Below are 17,492 nucleotides of genomic sequence, written 5' to 3' on the forward strand. Positions count from 1 at the left end.
AGTAATTCGGTGATTAAGTTTAGGACCTAAGTGTCAGAACGAAATGTTTCTGTCCCAGGACATTCCTCCAAGTGCTTAATACAGTAGTAAGTCCATAGGCTGCAAGTGTTTTTTGGAGAGAAAATATAGACATTATTAAAAGTCCTTGTTGTCCTGAGTCTGAAGTTCTCTCAGTTGAAGTGATACACTTACTACATGTGGGAGCATTTTCAGTCTCTATGTAGTAACATCACAATTTAAGATATTAAATCAATCTATATTTTACTTTTTCACAGGAAATTTAAGACATTCTGGTGAAAAGGCCCATTACCCAAACTCAGATTTTGGCAGGAACACCACACACGGTCAGCTTTACATTTGCTTTGAATGTTCTCACAGTCACTACCTTTGCACAAGATATTAGGATTCTCACAATAAGGATTTTGATTTATTCTTCCAAAATTGCTCAAAAAAAATTAAGTTGTATGTTCTCTAGGCAACCTGCCTATTTTCTCTGGGGAAAAAAAAGCAGATGTTTATAAGAAACAACACTAAGACTCAAAATTAATTGTTGTAAGGGAGGGCCCCACCTGTCCTTCCAGGTGAACGCAGGAGGATCAGGAAGCTTGCAAGATCTGCCCGACCCATCTCTAAGATCAGCCCTCTAGAAGCCAAAATTCTTCTGTCTGACCCCCTAAATATATCACTCTTTTCCTAGGGATGAATCTAGAAGAAAGCCATAAAGTTTTGTTCAATGTGCTGAAATTGTCATTTTACTTCAAAGCAATAATCTTCTTTACAGAAATTTAATTGAAATGATATCACTCATGCAATCTCTCTGAAGAGGAGGATGTCAAAATTAGTGATTCCTGTAACAACTGGAAGCTGGTCAAGAACACTAGAGTTTGATTCACATCATCATCCAGAACTGGCAACTGTCTTAATCTAGACAGAATTTGTTTTAAAATTCAGGTTAATAATATTTTAATCACAATGAAAACAAGGGGTTTGTTTCTTTTGGAAAGTATAGTCAAAATACACATTTCACTTGAAAAGAGCAATTCTCAGTTTAATTTATCTGCAAGAAAGCTGATTTTGCAGAAAGTTGCAGGAGAAGAGATCTACACTAAGATGTATTATCAATATGAACTACAATTTCCAACCTAAGAGCTTGAAAGAATGTTACAGCTTTAGTATTTCACATTATTTTAGACTATTTTAGAAAAGGATGAAGCTTTTACCTTTGCTTAATCTCACAAGCAGTGCTTTGTTTCCCTATCCACACCCATAACTGTTTCAGTGCTGTCATAATGGGTTAAATATCTGCTTACATGGAGACAAATTACCTCCCTCAGTAAGTTTTCTGAAACACTTGAACTGTAACTCCATGCTCACCAGTCATTACTCGTATTTTAGAGAAAACCTCGTAAGTTTCCACAAGGGAGTAATGTTTTCCAAAATGCTGTTGCAGGCCACTGTCTAATTCAGAAAACTGTTAAGAAAGTCAAATAAAACAGCTGTGAGCCCAAGAAATACAATTTCTAAGCAGTAGAAAACACCTCAAAGGCTCTGAAGAATTACGTCTACAGTGATTAATTAGAAGCAAAAACACAAACTCTGAAAGGGTTCAATAGTTTTTGGCTTAAGTTGTCACATAACTCAAGCATGAAATTACCATTCCATGTAGGCTGACTACTACATGTAGACTCTACCTAGAAGTGCAAAAATCTCAAGTTAACCCTGAAACACAAGCAGGTAGCAGATGTTTCTTTGCACTGTTTACCAGGGAAGGCTTTTCACTTGTTTCTGACAGTCACCAGGAAAGCTGCAACATACCGCCAGCTTTCAGCTAAGCAACAAAACACACTACTACAGGCTTTACCATATTTAGGATTTGGTAGAGAAACTGCCAACCGCTATAGAACAAGCGGCAAGCTGAGGACCCACTGGGCATGTGTTGCTGCTGTATTCTATTAAACATATACCTGGCAACCATGGTTTATGCTTGATGTGTCAGCAAGATTTAAGGCTCACTAGTTGAAATCTTCATGAGTCTCCAACATAGAAGCAGACTAGAAAAATACAACAATCCAACTTAAGCCAGGTCTGACAACAGTACAATACATATTCAGAAATTCTGAAAGCTCACACTGGAGATTGATTTGGATTATTTATACAATCAAAGCAGTGAAACAATTCTGATGTCTAAGTGACTTCAGACCAGAAAATTGAGATCTCTGCAGACTCAGTTGAAGATGTTTATGAGGTAAAATACAGTATATCATAACTGCCAAGTTCAAACTTGCTCCAAAATCTGCAAAACACTCTGGACTACCATTTCATAGCTAACATGCAAGCAGCTATGTGGCATGAAACCCACACCTTCCTGCCAATCTTCCCAAGAAAAGCAGTGATCTCCCCAGCGATAAGTTAACATCAAATGGATACAACTTTGCAAAACTGAGTATCTCAGCCCAATCTTACACTCGGATTAATAAACAAATCTGTACATGACACAGCCAAAGAAGAAAGTTATAATTATCACTGGTTAAAGCTGAAGATGAAATATGAACAAAATGCATACAAAAACCCCACATCTGAGCAGTTAACTTTCCTTAAATTAGGTCATGTAAGTTTTCCCCCAGGGCACCCACAAAGAAGCATACTCTAACTTCTTGATATCCTCTGAATGCAGTTTCCAGGCAGTCAACATGAGGTTCCACCTTTCATTGGAGTTACTTGACCTTCTTATAAATAATTCCTAGCAAGATTCCCCAATGGTCATGTTTAAACAGTGTTCAGCTAATTCTGGTCAAAGGGTGGTCAGACTGCCTAGACAATCTTCAGGACCTACTGTAAGTATTAGAATACATTTGTCCTTTCAAATGCCTCATTGGTAGCAAACACATTGATTGCTCTTAGCTGGGGCATACTTGACTGCCTATTTGCCACTTCAAGCTGCAACATCAGATGTTCTTCCAGGTTGCCACAAACAGGTATATTGGAGCAGCTGGCACAGAAGGCTTGTTAAGAGACTCCGGTTTTGTTTGTTCCTGTAAGAGTCCAAACATCAATTCTCTGTGTTCATGCATTAACTACACAGCTTACCTAAGACTCCTTGAAACACAAACTAAATGAAAGTTGAGAAGTTCGTGACAGCCTGCAGGAAGATACAAACTGTTTTTGAAATAACTGAACTGAAATGTCAATTTAAAGAGTTTGCAAACGTTAACCAGGGCATTATATTAATAACTTCCCTACATTTCAATAGCTATTTAACAATTAGCCTTATAAAAAGACTACCTAAGTTGCATTTCCATGTGCTTGCTATAATTTCCCTCAGGTAGGATTACAAGTTTAAAACACTGTACTTGCAAATATTTTCTCTTTCAGAGTCCATTAATGGATATCTGAAGATATTTTTCAGACTTAAAAATACAGCTCAGGAACTACATAGCTAAAATAACATCACTTTACAAAGACAACATGAATGACAAAAATATTTATGAACTGTGTTTATATAAACATATTGGCTTTTAAACAAGTTGACAACATTTACATTAATTATTGAAAGAAAACTTCAAACTAGACAATTTGCATTAAAGAGCAAAATAAGTTAAAAAGTAATCACATCTTAATTATTCCATCAGTTATTACTAAGTTAGGCACCTGGCAGTTTCAGAATTGAACTGTTCTTAAACATTGCAACAATGCTAAATATTGTCATTTAAACCATTTCCTTTAATAAAGCAAAAGCCACCTCATAGTTACCTGAGGATTCCCACAGTAACTCAGTGGGGATAACAGTATGAAGATGACATATTTTTGCACAGATTAGGAACTCACCACTCAACTGGATGGTTTTTTGCATACTTTTAAGGACCATTTGTTAGGTACAGTTTTATGAGAATCGCAGAAGTACCAGCAAAACTAATGCAAAAGTTAAGTCACATCCTCCTGGAAGTAAAACCTCATCCAAATCTTTCTAGCAAGGTTGCACCACCTGTTTTGCAGGATTTTAGCTAGTTTTATGAGCTTGAATATATACTTAGGCATGAAAGTATTTAAGAAAACCTAAGTTAACAGAAAAGCATCATCAACTATGAAATACTTACAGTAGTTCAAATTATACATCAGAAAGTTACATATACAACATTTAGTCATAAAACAGTAACTTCTATATATTATTAAAACCCAGCTTCAATCTTTGTTCTGATACTCAAAAAGCAATATTCAGTCTTCTACCCCTTTAATTTCATACACTTATTTCTTCTATTTTTACAGGTGCAAGGATGCTTATTTGGATACCAATTCCACACAGCTATGATGTTCAAGATGGAAAAATGTCATTTAAAGTTATGTTGAAGGCAAAAGGCTATCAGTGGTAATAAACAGACAGTTCATCATCACTCATGTCCGAATCATCGTCATCCACTTCACCTTCAATGACTGATTTTTTGCCTTTGCAGCATGAAACAACTAATCCAATTAAAAAGACCTGCAAATTTAAAACAAAAAGCAAAAGTTACTATTTTTCAATTAAGGGACATACAAGGGCAACATGTAAAAAGGAAATGGCAGTATGGTAACGGAAATGATTCAGTGACAACTAATGCAATTATCCAACTTGATTTAGTGATCTCTATAATCAAAGCACTTACTGCAATGAATGCCCAGTTCCCAAAGTAATAGGCAGCACTGAAGAACCAAAATTTATGAAGAAAGAGGTATGTCCGAGTAACAATACACTGATCTAAAAGGAAAGCAAATAGTACTGATTAATACAGAACAATTAGGATCAGTTTATTCTAATTTATAGGATAATAATTAAACAGTTTTGGAGAGCATTCAGCTCTGAAGAACAAAACACTCCATTAAATCAAATTTACTCTTTTATGAAGAGGGCAGACTAGAGGGATATTTGTTATTAGTGGGAAAGCAAGTGTGAAAATAGGTAACGCTAAGCTAAGAATTACACAGGAAATCCCATTACTATTGGGTACAATTTCTCCTACAGATGTATCAAGTATTGCCTGTTCTGACAGATCCTAGTTACTCACTTCCCATTTTAGACAAATCATAGCCATAAGGAGAGGATACAAGGCAGAATCTGTGTTAAAACCACATTTCAATACTTTGAAAAAACATCTCTACCAGGACTGCATGTTTTGTAAAAATCAAAGTCAATTACAATGTTGTATCATGTAGGCAAAGAACACCCCTACCACATACTGGGCCTTCTGTGACAGAGAGCAGAGGTCTTATTTGTACCCAAGACCCAGCAGTACTGGTTAAATCTTACTCCTCCTCCAACACCATAAACAGTGCTACATCTGAAAATATTACTTAAGTATTCTTCTCCACTATGGAGTTGCAGATTTTAATGGAACTAAGAATCAAATTGTCAAGGCATTAAGACTGCAGGTGGGTAGCATAAAGGCTTGTATGGGAACTGAGCCTGTCACATTCAAGATTCAGAGGGCAGCCAAGCAGGACACGTGAGCCAGGTGACAAGTCTATCTAGTGCAAGGAGGAGTGCACTGAATTCACACTAAGGTATAATGTGATCTCCTGTTTTGATTATTTACTATGCTTCAAACACCATCTAAAGCCCATTTCAAAGCAGAAATTGGTATCTAAACAATTATAATACTTGAAAAAGCAAGCAACCCAGAATTTGTCTGTTCTGACCTAGGTCTGGATAGATCCCTGAGGTGCAGTTGAAGTACAGACATCCCACCTCCTAAAGTTGTGATATGCTGCAGCTGTAGTTTAACTTTCAGCAGCCATGCAACAAGCTTATAACCATCAGTTTCCAACAGTAAATATTATATGGAAGATGAATCTTTAAATAAAAGTCAACAAGCTGCTTTAATACCACATACTATAGCTCACTACTTCCTGGGGAGAGAAGAGCTAGGAATTAAGGATAGATCTTTTCAGGAAGGTTTGCCACTTGACCTTGCTGAGATGATCGTCCCCAAACCAAATCCTTGCAGTGTTTAGAATTATTGTATTTAAATAAAGTCCATTCCTTAAACAGTTCTCCAATGACTTATGTTATAAAACTAACAGAATAGTTTAAAATACTAAGTTAAATCCTACTTTATGCAGCAGACCGATTTCTGGAATCTGTTACACATTATCAGCAGATAAAAAAGTTCAACCAGGATTTCACAACTGCTAGACACAAGGGATGCAACAGACAAATAAGCACATTCTGCAGATAATTACAGTGAAAACCAGCTTAATTAGAGAAAGTATGCTTCTCCACTAAGACAGTGAAAGCACAAGGAAAGAATTTGGTGGAACTAATCCTTCCTCATTTTCCAGAGTAGATCTCATGCAAGGAAAATGGATTTTTTCCCACTCCCTGTTGAAGTATATACCCTACAAAAGACAAAGTTGTAAAGTAGCACACCACTCACAACACTGCATAATTTGCTAGCATGCCATGTCCATAGAAAAGGTTAAGTTTGACAAAGTAAGAAATACCAGAAAAGTGAAGATACTTCATAATTGCAGATACTATTGTCAACACCATCTGCAGCTCTCCAGCTGGTTGCTTGAAATAAAGCTAAAAGACTTTCAGATGGCTCTCTACAGTAATGGGATTAAATAGATGATGGTAAATATTTTAGAACAGTTTGACCTTGAGAAAATATTTCTATGGAATGTGTCACAAGTTCAGCTAAACTAAATGTTATTTACTCCTCCTGAACTAAGCTATTTAGTAGGCTGACATAACAGGACACTTTAAAGCATCTTATCCCTCCTTATTCCTTATTTTGCTATAGGTTATAATAAATAACCAGAATTAAGATCACTACTTGTTATCCAGAATCATAATTGTGAATGTTACTGACATATCTTAAACATTTAGAACAAAATTATATGAGGAAAGCTACCAAACCTCCAATAGATAACTGCCACCACTTGACAAATACAGCATACTACTTAGTGCTGATCAAGCAAACCAAAACAGCCAGGACTCAAGATAAAACAATTTTTTAAACAAAAGATGACAGACAAGTGCTAATAGCTGTGACTACCTGAAGAATCCACTATATTTTACTTCAAGTCCACTGACAAGTTTTTCATTTCAGTGAATTAGAAAACCCTTAGGCTCGATGTACTAAATATTCTCAAAGAAAGGCTTCTGAGAAGTTCATTAGCTAGTTTAAGATGAATTACAAGCACACACAACTCTTGATAAACAAACCTTAAAGCCTTAAAAAAAAAATCATTCAATGTACTGAAAACTCAAATTATGAGAACTTATCTGTAGATAAAGAAGTCTGCATTTTCTGCGTCTCAAAATACAGTGAGCTTTCAAAAGCATATAGCATAATTAGTTTTAGGGAAGAGTTACAAATTGTGAACAATGCAATTTAAAAACACTGGCATTCTTTGGGATTCAAGAGTGATGTGCACACTTGATTTACCTCTTCATTAGTCAACTGGACAATGAAACAGGTTATATCCCCTGTACATCTGTACATCAAACTGGAGAGAAGTGGGGAGCATAGGTCCACTATGCTAGATGTTAAGAGTCACACATAGCCTATTTTTCCAGCCCCTTGAAACAGTCCTTAAAGTTTAACAGAGACAGAAGTCCTGTACCTGGAACTAGAGTGACACCATGCAACAGTACAGGCTGACGGCTGATCAGATACAATGCAACTTTATAGAAAGTGACCTCATGCCTCAGACAGACAGAACAGTTACCAGTGTTCGCCCTCAACTCAAATGTAACTGAATACCAGGCTTCACTAATATGAGTCCAGGAAACAGATCCAGGGAAGTGATTGCTTCCTTCTACTCTGACTGGAACTGTATCTGCAACAGTGCCACTCTGGGCTTCCTAGTAAAAAATAGCATTTACATACAGGAGCAAGCTCACCAGAAGACTGCTACAATAGCTACAGCACATAGCATACAAAGATGTGTTTGTTCAGCTTAAAGCGAAGGTGTTTGCAGGTGCGTCTGCTTTCTAGTGGGGGCATACAAAACAGAGGGCAAAATTCTTCCTAGACCTGCACAACAAAAGGACAACAGATGACAGTTGCAGCAGAAATATTCCTGTTAGATAGTGGGAGAAGCTTCAACATCAGCACAGTTAAACATTGAAGCAGGCTTCCCAAAGATGATGGGCTGAGCAACCTGCTCTTCACTATGCTAGGAAGTGGGGCCAGACTCTCTTGAGGTCCTGTGTGTGCTCTAAATCACTACAACTCACATTACATGAAGACCACACAGACAGATGTAACAAAAATGGTATTTTGGATGGGAAACCCAAACTGAGAATGTCATCCCTGGACAGATGCTTACATGCCCACTTGCAAGCACAACCTAGTTTTGCTTAAATACACTGAAAATTATTTCCAAAAGAAAGCCTGCAGCTTTTCTGTGCTAGAACATACAAGCATTGCATACTCCAAATCCTAAAAGCATTGAAGACATGGCTTCAAGTATTGAACTCTAAGTGTTTCACATGGCCCTGCTGCCATTCATTCAAAAGCTGTGTTGCAAAAAGCAGCTCCTACTTGCAGTCCAACTTGCAACTTGAGCCTCAAAGGATATGTTTCTAAAGCTAAGTTACACATCAAATTCCAAAGGGTTTGAGATTTCACTTGGGAAATTGTAATTCAGGGGAAAACCAGCATCTATCCCTTAGAGGCATTACTTCTGGGCCTGCATCTGGCCTCATGGTTTAAATCATTTAGCTTGGATGCAGCAGACCTTAAACAGATCTGACATCTTAAACACATCTTTCTAGGGTTTTGTGATTTCCAGGTATTATTTGTTATTGTGCTACCAGATTATGACGACACACTTATTTTACTATTTACTGCCATTCCTGTATGCTTCGCTTGGGTTAAGACAAGCGGCATCTTATCAGAGAACGAACAGCACTGCCAAGTCAGTTGTACATTACAATAAAACAAGTCAACTGTCTCCGAATTATTTTCTTACTAAGATTTTCCTGCAACAAAGATAAAATGCACTTGTCAAACAATTAAGAGCAAGAACAGCTGCCTTTGGATGCTTGTGGAACACAGCTGGAGAAACCACTCCCGAACATCTTAGATGTTATCTTGCACCCAGAAGTAGTATTAGGATTAATGTTTCTCTGCCACAGTGTATCAGTATTTTAAACTAAGTGAGCAGAGTTTCTATAATGGCAACATTTTCTTTGCATCAGTTTATGTAATGCTTTTTCAAACCGCAAAATAGTTTGAGTATCTCATTTTGGATGATAAGTGTTGTGTAACTCAAATCACTTATGAAAGACTATACAAACATGTAAGACATGTAAGATCCAGGTACTGGCTATATGTGGCTACAGAGTACACAAAGTAAGAGTCCTATCATTTGTCTTCCAACTCAGCATTTCACTAGAGAAATTATGCAAAGAGCTTAGTCAATTTATAGTAATCAAACTGACCAAAAAAGTCTGTACAAAGGACAAAGTTAATGGCCCACAAAAACACATGACACTTCAACTATTTAAGAAACCAGTGACATCTAATGGTGTAAAACCCATATAGCCATACTCCATATTCATCACTGTGTAATGCCCAATTAATTTTTCTCTCAAGAAGCAGCAACACTTCTACTTGTAGCATAAATACCCATTGAGAGATCAGAATCCCTTTCGATCACAGGAGGGAAGGAATGCTACAGTACTACAAGCAATCCTGAGACTCATGTACTGGTTTTCCCATTTAATAAAAAATTAAAACACAAAATACTGGAAATAAGTAGCAGATAAAGTTTAGAAAGAAGTACTCTGCTAAAGAGTGAAAGTTCCAGAAACAGAACATGGACTTGTTTCCGGTCCTTGCTTTGGTCATAGACCAAACTCTTCAGATTGGAAGACAAAATAAGCTTGAGGAGTCTTCAGATATCAGCAGGCACATCAATATTGTAACTACTTTCTCCCTTGCTCTTGTACCTATCATCTCATAACTTAACATCTTCCTCCATATTTCTAAGCCTTAAGGTCACTTGAAGACTTCCAGCTTCCACAAAAGTTTAAGATTGTATTTCATCTATCACTGTCACAGGTTTCTCTGGAAACAGATTCATGGAGTGGCAGTAACAGCTGTCCCCATCCACAAATCAAGTATTTATTTCTTTTCTTGTTGGCTGAACAGGGCAAAAAAGGACTACGTTCTTAGTTGCTTGTTACACAGTTTCTAGAAAAGTGGGTTTTTTGCAAATTCTACTTGGGCACATCCTCACATTTCTGTATTCTTCTCTGTGATATGCATACACACACACAAAATTAGTACTAGCCTTGTTCAGCTGTTGAGCCTATCTTTGCACTTCACAATACAGCCCCTCTGCTGCTGCCTCTGTGGTTTCACTACTGAAAAAACCACAATCTGCTATACAAAGCTTTTCCACTTTTTAGATTATGGCATCCAATACTAGTTCTCTTTCCATCAGCTTACTTTTTCCAGAAATTGCTTAAACCTTCAAGTTGTCACTCTTTCAGCTTTCAAAATAATGCAAGCATTACAGAGCTTCACCACACTTGCCTCTATGTTAACTTCGCAAAAGATTTACATCTTTGATCCCTTGACTGAAAAGGATGTTCAAAAATGTTGCACTGGAATTGGTTCAGTCACATGTAGCAAGGATCTGAAAACATTTCCCAACTGGCTAACGTAGCTACCATAGCTCTCCATTTAAACATAGGTGAATCACTAAGCTCCCAATGTTTCAAGCTGACAGCACTCTGAAGTACTACAGTGCACTACAGAAGCATGAGTATCAAACCACTCAGATGTTAAATAACAGTTGCAGCTATCCACCATCCTTTCAAATACAGGTCTAAAATACAAATACAAAAAGCTGCCTGCTGTTTCACTCCATTAGTTTGGTTTGGATTTGGTTGTTTTTTTCCTCTTCTTTCTTGGAAGTGGTATTGAAGTGGCACCTGAAAGAGATTTGTTGAAACCAAAAGTTTAGCTAGATAAAGTCTAGTCCAAACCCCTATCTTAGTCGACATGTGCTGCTCAGCAGGTTTAGAATCAAATCCTGCCAAATCAAAAGATTTAGCAGGCCAAGGAAGAGCCAGAAACTTGGAAAATAGTTTTTCCATGTTCCTCATTAGTTGCTATTTGGAACAAACTATCATTTAGGTAGCAAACTCTTTTCCAGCGATTCAAGCTACAGGTAAGTTGCCTCCTATTGCATATCTGCAAATCAAACCCAACTTTAAGCCTAGACAGCCAGAAAATAAGGTAATCAATATGAAGCAGTTTGGTTTTATAACAAACAGCCAGATCTGATTTTGTAACAAGTCTGGATAACCAGTAACTATTTGCAGTTACTTTTTAGTACATAAGCAGTCATACAACTTTGTGATAATTACACACTATGAATGTTTACACTAAATGGCTCAAGAATCTGCCAGTCCTATCTAGCAGGACTTCATAAGGAGGCTTCCAGTAACATCCTCTAAGATTTTATGCTGAAAGAAAAGTGTCTCTAGTCAAAGTTTCTGAATGCTAAATAATGAGAACAAAGTCCTATTGAGCAACCTGGGTCACATAATGATTTTTTTTCCAACAGTCAAATTTAGACTAAGTGGCATATATGAACCGGAAATGCAGGATTTAAACTGCAGAAAGAAAGTACTAGATCTTAAACAAGCAAGCACAAACACGCTTTAGCTAAAAATATGCAAGAGTTCTCACCACTTCACTATACAAAGAGCCTATATCACTCTTCTTTTTGTCATTTTAGATTTGGAATTCACCCTAGCAGCTATGGCACTACAATGGAAAACTCTAAGGTTTCTATTTTGGTTTGGTTACAGACAGTCTGTGAGCATAATAAGAGTTGCAAGTATTAACAGACTAGAGAAAACTGTTTTAATGAGATTCAAAGAGCTAAACTTGTTAATCTAATTTTTTGTAAGTATAAAGGAAATTTGATTTTACTGTTTATTAAATACATTCAGGTGAAGAGATATTAATGCTATAAGGCTCTGTGTATACTGAAAAGTTACAGCATTAACCAACAGCTAGAATCTAAGGCCATGTTAATTCCAAATAGGGATAGTGTCCTTTTTGCAGGGAAGCAATAAACCACTGGATCAACCTGCAGATGGAAAAAGTGTTATCTGTTTTTGTTGAAACTAGATACCTTTTGGAATGCTACATACTGTTCAGACTGTATTAGACAGACAGATTTAGCAGAAAATCAGGGTAAGGCTGACTTCCCCAGTTAAGGAAATGAGAGAATCCAAAGGACATTCACAGCAAGCTATGCATTTAAAGTGAATGATGCTTAAAGAACTTCCATGGTTTTCTGGTCCAGGAGGCAGCAGATAGTGTTTATCAGATGTCATAATTTAGGTTGAGAAGTCTTGTGTATAGGCTTGAAGCTGAGCCATTGCTTATTTACATTAAGTCTCACTGATCTGCTTAGCTGAACCTATAATAAGCTTTCAATGTATTAGTCCAGCTGCAATAGTCTTAATCATGTAATTGAACTCCTTTGCTTGATGTTACGTTCAACTGAACTGGGGACCCAACAGTTCAGCTGGCATTTCCTTAAACAATGTTCCCATGAACTCTTTGCCCAACTGTAACACTGAAAAATGCTTGTTTTGCCTGTAACAAACAAACTTGCTGGTCCAAAAGACTATTTTAAAAGCTTTCAAAGGCTATGTTAACCAGAAAACAGGGTTTTTGTGCAAGATGTTTAAATGTAACTAAGAAAAGGTACTTTGAGTTAAGATGTAGCCTGCTCTATTTTGGCTTGTGTTCTGTTTGTTTCATGTAGTTATGCTGCCGGTGTTCAGCAGATTCACCTCCTGCACACCAGGAGAAAACAGCAAAAAACTTTGCTGCATGAAAACAGACAATATAATGCTAAACACCCACAAATTACATATTTAACTGTAAATATTAAAGTCTCTGGGTTTTATAATGTTGCATTTTAACTGTCTTAAGTTTCTCCAGAATGTTTAATTGTTCTCTTCATCAAGCCAAGCACTGGTTTGAAACTCATACATAGAAAACATTGCCCATTAATGCCTCAATTTTTAACAATATTCAAGTTTGAGAGAAAGATCAGGTCAGGTCTCTTATTTCAGAAAGAAACAAATTACTTAGAGTAAGTAGAGATCATATCTACAATACCTAAGCATTTAATAAGACAGCAGATTGCTATGAGCTTATCTATTAGCACATCATAAAAAGAACTAGACTTTTTAATGTTTGAGAAAAACCACTTGTTATAATTAATTCAGTTTAAATAAAACAAAACAAAGTGCTGAGAAGAAAAATCAATATTTGTATTTAGTTCCAGTTCAGTGGTTCACATAAGATAAAACCCCAGTAGTTTTTATTGACTTCTCTGGTAGAAGTACTTGGCTAACCTTCATCTTAACTTGAAGGTAGTTGCATCTATTTTTGCTCTATGTCTCATATCCTTAAAAATAAGAGAAATTGTATTTAATGATTCAGTTCCCACCTTCAAAGTTTTGTCAACATATTCCATCTGATCAAAGAGCATTAAGAGTACTATCTACAACAGCTATTTTCATTAGTTTTCATTATTGATTATTAAAAAAGGCAGGTATTCCAAGGCAAACATTACATTTCCACTTTCTAAAATTGACTGGATGAAACAGTGAATAAAGTGTTTTCATGAATGCAATTTTTTTTAAAGTTGAGCATTACAAAAGAAACTTCCCTCATTTATAAAAAAACACTTCAATGCCCTGACCATTATCTGTAGTTAAGAGAACTCCACTAGAGCCTTTTGATAACATTAACATCCACATTTAAGAAATATCCATCCACCTTCTTACACTAGGGTAGCATAGGCCAGCACATCAATACATTCTCCACCTCTTTCCTATTAAGAAAGGAAAACATGACTCAAAGGTATATAGAGCAACACCAAACGTTAATGATGGCAAACCAAAGCCACCACTTACAGAGGTCACTTCTTGTGTTCAGCTCAGAGCAAAAAGTTAAGCATCAACTACATTGTTTCCATTGATCAAAGCAAATTAGGAAAAAAAAATCATGTGAAGTATTCAAGGTACTCAAAATACCAAGTACAGGTGGAATTTAGGAAGTTTAGATCAGTCCAACCCCAGTTCCTACAACTAAACCAACAACGTTCGAAGAAATCAGATGACTTTCATTTCTCCCAGAAAAGTCAAGACTAATGATCTTATTGATGTCAGGGAATATATTCTTCTCCCAGCAAATACTAGTCAAGCCAAGAAGCTTTTATCAAGAAACAGATTTCTGTACTACCTGCTCAAAGCTATTGATTTTGCTCTTCTAAGCTTTGGCACAGAAGAGTTTTTTTCAACACAAAAATACAGCAGCTTAAATATGAATTGAACAATTATCGAAACACCAAAGTACTTAAAACCACATCAAGTCTAAAAATAGCTGTCAAAAATATAGATAAATGAATGATTTATTTGAAGTATGGGCAAGAAAGAAGAAAAAAAATCTATCCCCTGTGGGAAATTTTATGAACCACCAGGAATAAGACTAACATCTACATACTGAATTTGAAGATGAGTTTAAATACAAGCGAATCACCTTGCAATAGACCACAGCCTGATAGTTTTGTTCCCAGTCTAATGATCCAGTTACCTCCACTACTACAAAAATTGTTTAAAATTAAATATTATCTCCCTCAATAACACAAGTAAGAAAACTTGAGGAGCTCCCAAGACCTTCTAGAACAAGCAGCATAGTCAGAATTCAGCAGTTAGAATACTGATAATAAGATGAGGATACAGAACAACTACTTCTCTTTTCTATCAATTAAGAAATACTGTCAAGCCTTTTTAGAAGTATAAAACTGCACATAATTCAACTCCTCTTTATACAGAGGAGCTTTAAGTTTGCCAGAATGAGAACAAGTGAGAGCTTAAGCCTGAAAAAATCTGGACCATTATGAAGGCCATAAATCTTTTGCTAAGATCAATTTTTTAAACAAGAAACCAAAGCAATCAATAAAATTGTGACCTTACACAGCAGTATCATTATTGCAATTGCTAGTGCAATTCAAACTCTGCAAAAATTTTTTATATGCAAAAGGAAAAGCTGAAGGTAACATTATTAAAAAAATCAAATTCAGCATTATTTCAGTTAGCTTTTTTGTTTTTAAACGGAACCAGGCTAAAACTCATTCCCAGCTTCAGCCAAGTTTCACAGAAAAATAAAGACTAAAGTGTTACCATTGTCTCAAAAATTCTACATTAAGGCCTTCATGCACTTATCACATAGTAAATACAAGAAGTTAATTTATCTTACCTTCAGGTGCATCTGCATCACAGTCTTTGGATACAAAGGTCACATTCCTGGATTGGCCAATCGTCTTATTACTCTGCATTATAAATACAGAAAATTAGTACCAGTACCAGTCTACTAGCAATGGTCTTCCATACACAATGATAGTCCCCGAAACAAACACATCTCCCAATAAATTATTCATTTTATAAAAAAAGGCTCTGACAAACCTCTTACAATATTCAAAAGGATTAAGATTGGTTTTGAACAGTATGTGCAGAGTTAGCTGTAAGTGGAACAACATGAGTGTTTCTAAATATGCTTTCATTTAGGAAAAAATAATAGCTTGTGTTTTTTGAAGACTCATGAAAAACAGAAATTACATCTTTGAAATTAAAACTTAACTGTGCATAAAATGAATTTGAAATTCACCTTTGGTGGTAAAGACACCATGGAAGTGCTAGGCTTGCACAATGATACCTCAATACAGTCTCCTTCTGGTCTAAAAACCAGATGATAGTATTCAATATACTTAGATAGCCACAGTGGAGAAAGACAAGTTATAATGAACTATTGGAAACCCAGGTATTTCTGGTTAAATATCTCAAATCTTTGGAAAACTGGCCCTTTCAGAGACTACATGAACTCTTTAGGTACCACACTTTTGAATAATCGATGAATTACTCTAACAAAGTCAAATGCAAATCCTTTCTTCATACGCTAATTCACTTCAAAGGGTCTCATATCTACTGTACTTATTTTCACCCTAATGACTTCCTAAACAGTAAGCCCTCTAACAAAATCAGTAAGGGTCAACACCTTTACTCTTTCAGGCTGAACAAAACATGTCCCTTAAAACCTACCAGAAATAAGTACAAGCTGGCACATAAAATCAGGTGTTTCTCTGACCACCTGAGAAAGTTTCAATATTAAGCAAATTCAGCTTTCACTTTGAACATTCAAGAGAAACAATCAAGTGTCTGTCCTAAAAGGGAGCATTTTGTATGAGCAGTTAACTTTGTTTCATGCAAACACATGGAAGCATGGAGATCACTACCGCTTTAGAAGAGTCTGATCCAAAAGGAGTATGATTAGGCACAGGATTCAGGAACTAAGTGAAACCAAAAGTAAGAGAACAATATTAGATAGAAAAGAGGGGATAAGAACAGAAGGCATGAAAATTTAGTTATTCAGTGCATGTTTAGCAGTGGTCCTTCTCCAGAAGGTATTCCAGCTTACACTGCACTCAGAGAGACCGCTTCTTTTGGAATAAGAGCTTTATACACTGTACAGTTACAGAGGGGCATGTAAAAAGCACAAAATAATCAGAATCTTAAAATTCTATCTTCCTCCTCTTCATTATTTTAATTTTTGAATAGCACGAATTTAAAATACAACATTCAACAATAGCTAGACCTCTGGGTTTGTTTTGATAACATCTGTGCTTTTTTCTAGGTTTGATATGATTCTTGTTCTCCATGAACACTCCCGTAATCTAAATGCTTTCCACAGGTTCAAGGCACTGGGGTGTACCATAAGGTCAAACAGCCAGCCTCTTTCATTAGCAACAAGGCAAAACCTTGTAAAGGTCCACTGAAAGTCTACCCTTTCACAAAACCCAAACAAAATCTAAATGTATTCCAAAACAGAGATAAAGTATTTCATAGTATTAACCCTTCCTAATAAAAACTATGAACCACATTTGCCACATTAATGATAATGGTAATCTCATTAACTCTATCAGTTACTGTGTCATCTGAACATGACTTTCATTTTTATGTAGCTAGAATTTCTAACATTCAAATTAAATATTCTTTAATATAAAAAGCAAGCTACACAAATATTTAAAAAGCAAAAGTAGTCTTATTTATTTTCTATCAGTTAGCTTTGCATAAGTTGGAAGTTTTTACTTATATTAAAGTATTAACTAAAAACTAGCAGTATTTATGGTAAGACTTAGCAAGAGTTCAATATTACTTCATCCACTGAAAGATCAAAGAAAAAACCCACATCTTTGCCAGCACATTATCAATTTCTATATGCTAGAACTCTTCCAAGCAAGTCCCTAAGCAGGCCAAAATTTGCTTTCCTGAGTCCAGGATTGTGATCCTACTATTTACCCTGTTTTCCTCTTAAGGTTCTAAACTTCCACCATCTCATGCTCACAGCAGCCAAGACTGCCCTTGATCACTTCTTCCTTGTTTTCAGCCCCAGGTTTAAGACAGC

At 36.2% G+C, this 17,492-nt stretch overlaps 1 protein-coding gene across 1 annotated transcript in view; it reads right to left on the minus strand.

Moving 5' to 3' along the window:
• Positions 1-4,030: 4,030 nt before the first annotated feature.
• LMBRD1 (LMBR1 domain containing 1) overlaps positions 4,031-17,492 on the minus strand; it is a gene marked incomplete at its 5' end in the record, with an annotated part of 52,112 nt that continues 38,650 nt past the window's right edge. Inside the window, 3 exons of the mRNA XM_010145297.1 lie at positions 4,031-4,477; positions 4,641-4,732; positions 15,291-15,363. Coding sequence (XP_010143599.1) covers positions 4,358-4,477; positions 4,641-4,732; positions 15,291-15,363 — 285 coding nt within the window. The remainder of the gene's footprint in view (positions 4,478-4,640; positions 4,733-15,290; positions 15,364-17,492) is intronic.

Source organism: Buceros rhinoceros, unplaced genomic scaffold (assembly GCF_000710305.1).
Source record: "Buceros rhinoceros silvestris isolate BGI_N320 unplaced genomic scaffold, ASM71030v1 scaffold5691, whole genome shotgun sequence".
Taxonomy (NCBI): Eukaryota; Metazoa; Chordata; class Aves; order Bucerotiformes; family Bucerotidae; genus Buceros; species Buceros rhinoceros.